The sequence below is a fragment of the Raphanus sativus genome, unplaced genomic scaffold (genome assembly GCF_000801105.2).
Source record: "Raphanus sativus cultivar WK10039 unplaced genomic scaffold, ASM80110v3 Scaffold3600, whole genome shotgun sequence".
Lineage (NCBI taxonomy): Eukaryota > Viridiplantae > Streptophyta > Magnoliopsida > Brassicales > Brassicaceae > Raphanus > Raphanus sativus.
This window is the reverse complement of record NW_026618906.1, coordinates 1-8,852: the sequence shown is the minus strand read 5'-3', so window position 1 is coordinate 8,852 and position 8,852 is coordinate 1. Positions and strand designations below refer to the sequence as shown.

The 8,852-nt window shown below is 33.4% G+C and overlaps 2 protein-coding genes across 2 annotated transcripts; one reads left to right on the top strand and one right to left on the bottom strand.

Moving 5' to 3' along the window:
* The first annotated feature begins 896 nt into the window (after positions 1-896).
* LOC130506730 (uncharacterized) lies at positions 897-3,203 on the top strand. Its single transcript, XM_057001411.1, has 6 exons — positions 897-1,347; positions 1,456-1,555; positions 1,646-1,905; positions 2,001-2,006; positions 2,086-2,279; positions 2,691-3,203. Exons 1-6 carry the CDS (start codon positions 897-899, stop codon positions 3,201-3,203), a joined length of 1,524 nt encoding a protein of 507 aa, XP_056857391.1.
* Positions 3,204-4,531: 1,328 nt separating this feature from the next.
* Positions 4,532-7,892, bottom strand: LOC130506729 (protein AIG2 B). The gene is made up of 5 exons (XM_057001410.1): positions 7,694-7,892; positions 5,358-5,430; positions 5,121-5,213; positions 4,946-5,029; positions 4,532-4,827 (listed from the first exon to the last, which is right to left on the bottom strand). Exons 1-5 carry the CDS (start codon positions 7,816-7,818, stop codon positions 4,696-4,698), a joined length of 507 nt encoding a protein of 168 aa, XP_056857390.1. The 5' UTR covers positions 7,819-7,892; the 3' UTR covers positions 4,532-4,695.
* Between the last annotated feature and the right edge of the window lie 960 nt (positions 7,893-8,852).

The following is an 8,852-nucleotide window of genomic DNA, read 5'->3' as shown; positions in this document are numbered from 1 at the left end:
AATCCCTATATCCATTTTATTTTTTATGAAACCCTAAGATGTTAGAAAACAGAACGCACGAACTAGCAATCGTTAGTATGCATTCACGCATTATCATCAATGGTTCTAAAATTGCAGAAAAGAAGTGTTTGGAAAAGAGAGTTTATACCTGATTTTCACCGTAATCGGAATCGTTCATGTTACTCCAGGAGGCGTTAGATCGCTACTACCGCCACGACGGAGGAGCACCATGTAGAGGGATGGTGCAGATCTAAATCTCCACCACCGGATCGGTCCTAACCATTGGCGAAGCTACACAGTGGAGTGAGGGTGCACGTGCACACCCAATTTTTTAAAAAAATAGTGTTAACTGTCATGAATTTATAATTGTGCACCCACTAAAATTTGCTTGCATCAAAGCCTTAATGAAAAAAAAATAACTTAGCCCATTACAGATTACAATTAACTCCAAAGCCCAATTATATTCTCTACAGTTTTTGTTAAACCCTAACTATTCTAAATTATGTCTACGCTTAATACAAAATTTAATCGCTCAAGCTTCTTCTTCAACGTGCAACTGCAAGTGCAAATCATCAAATCAAATTGAGAGAATTTTCTTCTCTTGTATACCATACAAAACTGGTAACTAATTAACTATTCTTTATATTTGTGCAATTATGTTTTGAATTGTTCAATTGTTCCAGCAATGTCAATGTCTATGATTAGTAATTATTTAAATAGCATCTGAATTTTTTGTTCCAGTCGTACAAGTCCAAGATCATAGATAGAGGCTTTATTCTTGATTACAGTTGATAGTTTGCAAGTTTTACATAGCTTATAATTTTTATAAATAATACTTTTGCTATACTATACGTTTTGATTTATGTTATGTACTTTTTGGTTTTTTAGCTTAATCAATGGAACGGTACTACAAAAAAGCATCAGTTTCACTGTCTGATAACACTTTACCATCTAATAATACTGATGATTTGCCGTGGGATCCTGCTAAAAGGAAAAATATCAAGGATTATAATGCAAATCAAGTCGATGAGGTAAGACGCAAATACCTTCTTAGAGGTCCGTGTCAACCACTTGGTCATAACTTTGAAAAGAGACTCATAGGTGGTAAAATGAGACGATTTAATTCAGCTTGGTTTGGTCTGTATGGTAATTGGCTAGAGTACAGTGTATCGGAGGAAAAGGCTTATTGTTTGTGTTGCTACTTGTTTAGAGATGATGCGTATCCTGGATTTGTGAGGGGTGGGTTCTCGAATTGGCATAAGCCTGATAGGTTATCTTTCCATGTAGGAGAACTTAACAGTTCTCACAATAATGCTGTCAAGAAGTGTGATGATTTGATGAATCAAGGTCAATCCATAGTACATGCTATGTACAAGAAGACTAATGCGATGAAAAATGAGTATCGTATCAGATTAAATGCTTCTGTTGATGTTTCTAGATACTTATTGCGACAAGGATTAGCTTTTCGAGGTCATAGAGAAGGAGAAGAGTCTTCTAACAAAGGAAACTTTTTAGAACTTCTGAAATACACAGCTGATCACAATGATGTTATAAAAAAAGTTGTTTTGGAGAATGCTCCAGGAAATAACAAGATGGTTTCTTCAGAGATTCAAAAGGATATTGTAAACGCTTTTGCAGAAGAAGTAGTGAAATCTGTTATTGAAGAAATTGACAACGGAGTGTTTGGTCTATTAGTAGATGAATCTGCTGATGTGTCTGACAAAGAACAGATGGCTGTTGTTTTTCGATTTGTTGATAAGAAAGGAGCAGTCAAAGAAAGGTTTGTTGGAGTTGTCCATGTGAAAGAGACTTCTTCTTTATCTTTGAAGCATGCTATTGATGAGTTGTTTGCTAGGTATGGTCTGAGCTTGAAAAAAGTGAGAGGACAAGGTTATGACGGAGCTAGTAATATGAAAGGAGAGTTTAATGGCCTGCGATCATTGATTTCTAAAGAAAACAGCTCTGCATATTATGTTCATTGCTTTGCTCATCAACTTCAGTTGGTTGTAGTGGCTGTTGCGAAAAAGATATTTGAGGTTTCTGATTTCTTTGATATGGTTTCTATGTTATTGAATGTGGTTGGAGCTTCTTGCAAACGAAAAGATAAAGTCCGGGAAAATTATCGAGCCGAGATAAATGCTGGAATTGCTAGTGGTGACATTAACACTGGGAAAGGACGGAATCAAGAAATTTCTTTTCGAAGGCCTGGAACTACAAGGTGGGGTTCTCATTATAAAACGTTGTTGCGTTTGGTTGGGTTTTTTTCTACTATTATTAAAGTTCTTGAGTATATCGAAAAGGATGGCGCAGATGATTCTAAGAGATGCCAGGCATATGGTCTTCTCAAATATGTTCAGACATTTGATTGTGTGTTCTATATGCATCTGATGTTACTTATTTTGGGAATATGTGAGAATCTATCTATGGTTTTGCAAAGGAAAGATCAAGACATTTTGAATGCTATGTCACTAGTAGAATCTACTAAGCGGGAGTTACAGAGAGTAAGAGATGATGGATGGGATTCACTAATGTTGACAGTTTCTTCTTTTTGTGAGAAACATGATACTCAGATGCTCGATATGGAAGAAGGTTTTATCGATTCTCGGAGGCCAAGGAAAAAAACCAACATCACTAATTTGCATCACTATAAGGTTAATTGCTTTAATGCAACTTTGGATTTGCAACTTCAGGAATTCAACGATCGTTTTACTGAGGTAAACACTGAGCTGCTTATTTGTATGGCTTCCTTAAATCCTATTGGTGCTTTTCGGGCATTCGACAAGTCAAAGTTGGTGAAGCTGGCTAAGTTCTATCCAGAGGACTTCAGTTTTATGGACTGTTTATCTCTTGAGCAACAACTTGGTATTTTTATCGACAATGTACGGCATGATCAGCGATTTAAAAATCTGAAGAGTCTTGGAGATCTTTCTCTTCTGATGGTAGATACGCAAAAGCATATTGCACATCCTTTGGTTTATAGGCTTTTGAAGTTGGTTTTGACTTTGCCGGTTGCTACTGCAAGTGTTGAAAGATGCTTCTCTGCAATGAAGATAGTAAAGACAGCTCTAAGAAATCGAATGGGGGATGATCTTTTAAGTGATTATCTCATTTGTTTTATAGAAAAAGAATTGCTTGATGATGTCGCAAACGAAGAAGTGTTGATCCGATTTCAAGCCATGAGTGAAAGAAGAATGCTTTTATAAAATGTTAGATTTTTTATACAATAATGTTGTTTTTAATATTTGGTTTTTAATATTTTAATAATTTATTTAATATTTCTTACTTTATTATTGGTGCACCCTTTGAAAAAAATTTCTGGCTTCGCCAATGGTCCTAACCATCGGAATCCGATCAAACTAGTTACGTATTCGAAATCGGAGAATCTGAGGAAAGATGAAAGCATTTATAAAGGAAGTAAATTTATCAGAGCGGAGAAGATTCGAGAGAGCCGTTGGATGAAGACGAGAGGTCTGCTTCAGCTTTCGGGTAGAGAGACGAACGGTTACAATCGCTGATTGAAATTACTATATTACCCTCAGTGCTAAATATTTCAAATTTGATATTAGCGGTTACAGAACGGCAAATCTATATAAACCATTACGAACGTAATTACTAAAATACCCATGACACGAAATGATGATGATAATTATTTTTTTGGGTCAACAATAATGATCATTATTTAGGATGATGAAACAGCTTAATTTCTCTCTGGCTCTTTGCTTCTTCTAAATATTAGGCGAAATATTTTTCTTTTGAAACTAATCTTAGGCGAAACATGTGTTTATTGTTTATTATTATGTTCAGGTTACACTTGTGTTAGATACTTAATTTTCTTGTTAACGGTCATCAATCTCAGGATTATTATCAACAACTCTGTAACATAATCTGCATATGAACAGAAAATCATCTTGCAGTTTTTGATGGAATGAATAGACGCGACAATAAGCCGCACTCAAACCCTGGAAGCTTTGTTATTTGTCCAAATTTTTTTGCTCAAGTCTTACCAAACGAACAACATCTCTGCACTAACCACTTCCATAATTATTGTATTTTCAAAGTAATTTGACTTTTTAAGGATTAAGACCTGATTGGCATTATTAACACAATGCTTTTCAAAGACATTCTCAAGGATTATATTAATATTTCTTTCCACTTTTTCCTTGTTTTTTGCAAATAAATTAATAAATTAATACGGGTGGGTTACCAATCTAACAAAAGATAGTTTGAAAATTAATATATAAAAACTTAAAGATTAATCTAATAAAGTCAAACATCTTGCCGTATTGTATAGACTGTTTTAATGGTTTGCCAAAATAGTTGGAACGTTGTGTTGACCTATCATAGTCATGATCTCAAAAGTTGCGAAAGGTATTTGATTGGATGATTTTATTTCCAATTTATTCAGACTGCAAGTAAAATACACGCTGGATTACTACTAAAATAATAATGATAAGTTCAAATCTGTTCTAGTACATATTTTTATTTTTGTTTCCTTTTATTTCATCCAAAAAAAAAGATAAAGACACCTGCATACGACTAACTAACTCAATTACACAAACAATACAACATATACTTTTTTCTTTGTTTGTTTTGTTCTCCACTCATAAAACTCTTACTTGCAGTAGAAGATATAGATAACGAGAGTGATTTCAACACACATGTCGATGGGAAACAAAAGAAAAGCACATAGATTCTTCAGGCCACATGAGGATCTTCATGTACAAATTTCTCAAACTCCTCCCTTGATTGCCCATCCGGATTCTTCTTCCATTCCGTAAATTTCTTGGCCGCTTCCATGAATTTCTCCATGTGAAGCCTCTTCCATTCCTAGTACCAAATCAAGTATTTACATAAAGTGTTTGCGCCAAAGGTCCAAAACCATTAAGCAAAGAAAAGACTTAATCATGTATCTAGTATGAGATAAGTTGAGAGAATGAATTAAAACCTCGAAATCCCATTCTCCATACATATCAGGATCATCCTTGTTAGCCCATACATAGGTTTCCACTTTCATCTTCTCAGAAGTGTCCTATTTAAATTGGTGAAATAAGAGCTTCAGTATTTAAGCAATCTCATGTTTATGAGATTAACTGACGATAATATGAAGTAATAACACGCACAGTTAATACAACTTCAACAGTCTTCCTCACGTAGTCATCTCCTTCAATCATATCTAAGTTCTCTAGCTGAGCATCTGTTAATCCAATTAGTATCTGCACCAAACCATCAAACCCTTTTTTAAAAAAACCAACAAAACAATGTTGACAACCCTTCAGATAATAAAACGAATAAAACAAGGCAGAAGAAAAATGGAAGCCTTATAAGAACAAGAGAAACAAGAGAGATGAAACCAAAACCTTTCCGTTGATAAGTCCGTTCTCAGAAGGAGAGATACATGCGTGCAAACGCCCTTTCAGCCTATACACATGACTGCAAAAAAAAAAAAAATTCAGTTTTAATCAAGGGAGAATTTGTGAAATGTACAAAAGGGAGAAAAAACTCAAGAATATAGTCATTCTACAGTTACAAACCGTAGATAGGACAATTAGAACACAATCTTGACCAAAATCTCCTTTTAGGCGCGTGCGTTTGATGTTGACGCTCTAAAACTGAATTTGTGATACAATACTACATAACATATAGTATAGTCTAAAGATTGTGACAATTAAGAATATAACAATACATGGAAAAGTGTTTGTCTGTGTATTATCAAACGCTCGAACTATATACTATTCTATATATAACATAGATGTAGAATAGATTATTCCGAACATAAACCCTAAACCCTAAACCGAAATCCTAAATATTAAACCCAAACCTAAACCCTAAACCCAAACCATATAATCTAAACCCTAAACCCAAACCATATAATCTAAACCCTAAACCCAAATCCTAAACCCTAAACCCAAACCTAAACCCTAAACCCAAACCATATACCCTAAACCCAAACATTAAACTATAAACCCTAAACCCAAATTCTGAACCCTAAACCCAAACCAAAACCCTAAACCCAAACCATATACCCAGACCATATACCCTAAACTCAAACCCTAAACCCAAACCCTAATCCTAAACCCTAAACCCTAAACTTAAACCATTATCCATTACATGACTATGTTATACATATTATGGTATGGAAAACTCAACATACCCACAAACTTTGTATATATGAAATTCTCTAAAATTTCTTTAGAGAGAGAGCTAACGAGTGGCGACGGTGTTGGAAAACAAAACAATATAACTGATCAAGTAGTGAGTAAGAAGAATCAGAAGGCAGAGAAGGAGATACAAAGTGCAAAAGAAGAGAAAAAGAAACGTATCATACTATACTGTAATTTAAAATACAGTATAGTATGATAAATTGAGAGAGAGAGAGAGAGAGAGAGAGAAAAACCCTAAACCCTAAACTCAAACCATATAGTATAGGCAAAGACAGATAAACAAACACAAATTCATATACCCTAAACCCAAATCTAAAAATTCTAAACCCAAATCATATACCCTAAACCTAAACCCTAAACTATAAACCCTAAACCCAAACCCAAACCATATACCCTAAACCTAAACCGTATACCCTAAACCCAAACCCTAATCCTAAACCCTAAACTCTAAACCCTAAACCTAAACTTTTATTCATTATGTGACTATGCTATACATATTGTGGTATGGAATACTCGACACACCCATAAAATTTGTATATATGAAATTCTTTAAAATTTCTTTAGAGAGAGATGATGAGTGGCAACAATGTTAGAAAACAAAACAGTGTAACTGATCAAGTAGTGAGTAAGAAGAACTAAGAGACAGAGAAGAAGATATAAATTACAAAAGAAGAGGAAAATAAATTTATCACACTATACTGTAATTTAAAATAGTATGGAACATATGACGTATGATATGGGGATAGGGATTATGAAGAAAATTATAGCAATTTAACCGATTGGGAGGACCAAAGTTAATATGATAGGTTGAATATGGAATACTCGACACAACCACATTATCTAACCAATTGGGAGGGTCAAAGTTAACATAACAGCTTGAGAATGTCAACATAAATGTAACACGAAGGAAAGCTTCTGTGAGAGTTGCGTGCACATGGAGGAGGAGTAGTGGAGATGATGTAAGAGGAAGAGGAAAAAGAGGAGGAGGAAGATGATGAGGAGGAGGAGGAGTGGAGATGATGTAATAGTACATTGTGTTGTACTATTCTATATTTATCAAATGGAATAGTACAACACAACATTTACTGTTTATCTTCTCCATTAATTCTTACGCATCCTCTATTTTTAATCCACATATATCGAAGTATCAAAATTGTAAACCCAAACAAATATATGAAGAAACGTGATCAAACATAGTTGTTGGATCAGATAATTACACAACATGCGAATTATCACTTTCCAAAAAATTTGTAAAGCTTATAAATGATCATGAGACAAAAGAAAGAGAATAAAGATCAAACATAAATTCTGGAAAAAAAAAATTTCAAAAAAACAAGATGAACGATAGAAGTGATAGTGAAAATGAAATAGTAGAATAAAGAGTATTTTTTGTCTTTATACATATTATACAAAGAATATCATAGCCAAAAGTTCTTATGGGTATATAATTTTTTTGTTATTTTGCTATGGTCATGGCCTGCAATTTCCCTTTAATCAATCTCCGAGCAAAAAAAAGAGGAAGAAAGACGTACAAGCCGTGGAGCTGAGCGGAGACGGTGACAGGACTGCATTCGAGGATCAAACTGACGACGGATGGTTCTTGGAAACTGCCGTAGACAAAGACATTGTGCGAAGGAGATTGATCGGAACTAGTCATTGCCTTCCTCTCAAACTGGTTGGTTTAGTGAGTTGGTAATGTCTTCCTTTATTTATGCCCACCATCACGTAACGCAACGTATCTTTCTTTCATGGGGTCTTTCTGTATTTAATACAAAATCAACAGGTGTATGGCTGTCTATTTATTGGCTTTAATATTAAATTGCAAAATGTAACATTTATAGTATCTTTGACATTATGTTGTCTATATAATTGGAAGTAGTTTATACCTACCCACGGCTTTATCTTCTGTTTCTTTTTAGTGGCTAGGCATGATACTTTGGATTCTCTGTTTAATAAGTATGTGGACCTGCTTGTAGACCAATATTTGTTAGCCAAAGTCAAATCTCATTTCCAAATCAGTACTGAGATTTTATTTTGGATTTGGACCACATCAAGCATGTTGATCATAATCCTTTTATTATTTTTTTCTTTAACATAAAAATAACATAAATGATAAAACAACACTATCATACAATCCAATGGTCATGTGGATACAACATTGTGTTTGTGTTCCCAGCTCACCAAGCTTCTTCTTACAGGCCTGTAGTATTATAGTTGAATTACATTATGATTTATAGTTCGATGTAACTTGCGGTAAAAATTATGTGGTAAAAACTGTAAGTTTATGTGGTAACTATGCAGTAAAAATAAAAGTTTACGATAAAAATAAAATTTGACTGATAACATTTTTGATATATAAATTGCAGTATGAATTCTGAATAAAATAATTAATATATAAATATATAAATAGAAATTTTCTTATTAAAAATAAATCATCAAGATATTTTAAAATAAATATTTTTTTAATAAGTATAAAAAGTTTGAAAAATAATTTTCTATATATTATTTTCTAAGTATTAAAATAACTACTAATACTATTTGTTCTAAAACAAATAATACGTTAACCTAAATGAAGTACTAATAATAGCATGAACTTTAAATTAAAAAATAAATAATAGTAAAAAGTTATAAATGTTTATTCCAAATAATAGAAAAAGACATCTTATATATTAAAACAGAAGTCACCATTTC

What these genes read in the sequence shown, in the direction of transcription:
- LOC130506730 (XM_057001411.1), top strand. Translation starts at nt 897, where the DNA reads ATGGAACGGTACTACAAAAAAGCATCAGTTTCACTGTCTGATAACACT. An exon ending in TGATGATTTGATGAATCAAG is followed by an intron (nt 1,348 to 1,455) that starts GTCAATCCATAG and finishes TATTGCGACAAG; the next exon opens with GATTAGCTTTTCGAGGTCAT. An exon ending in GATCACAATGATGTTATAAA is followed by an intron (nt 1,556 to 1,645) that starts AAAAGTTGTTTT and finishes TGCAGAAGAAGT; the next exon opens with AGTGAAATCTGTTATTGAAG.
- LOC130506729 (XM_057001410.1), bottom strand. Translation starts at nt 7,818, where the DNA reads ATGACTAGTTCCGATCAATCTCCTTCGCACAATGTCTTTGTCTACGGC. An exon ending in CTGTTGAAGTTGTATTAACT is followed by an intron (nt 5,030 to 5,120) that starts GTGCGTGTTATT and finishes CAATTTAAATAG; the next exon opens with GACACTTCTGAGAAGATGAA. An exon ending in ATGGAGAATGGGATTTCGAG is followed by an intron (nt 4,828 to 4,945) that starts GTTTTAATTCAT and finishes ATTTGGTACTAG; the next exon opens with GAATGGAAGAGGCTTCACAT.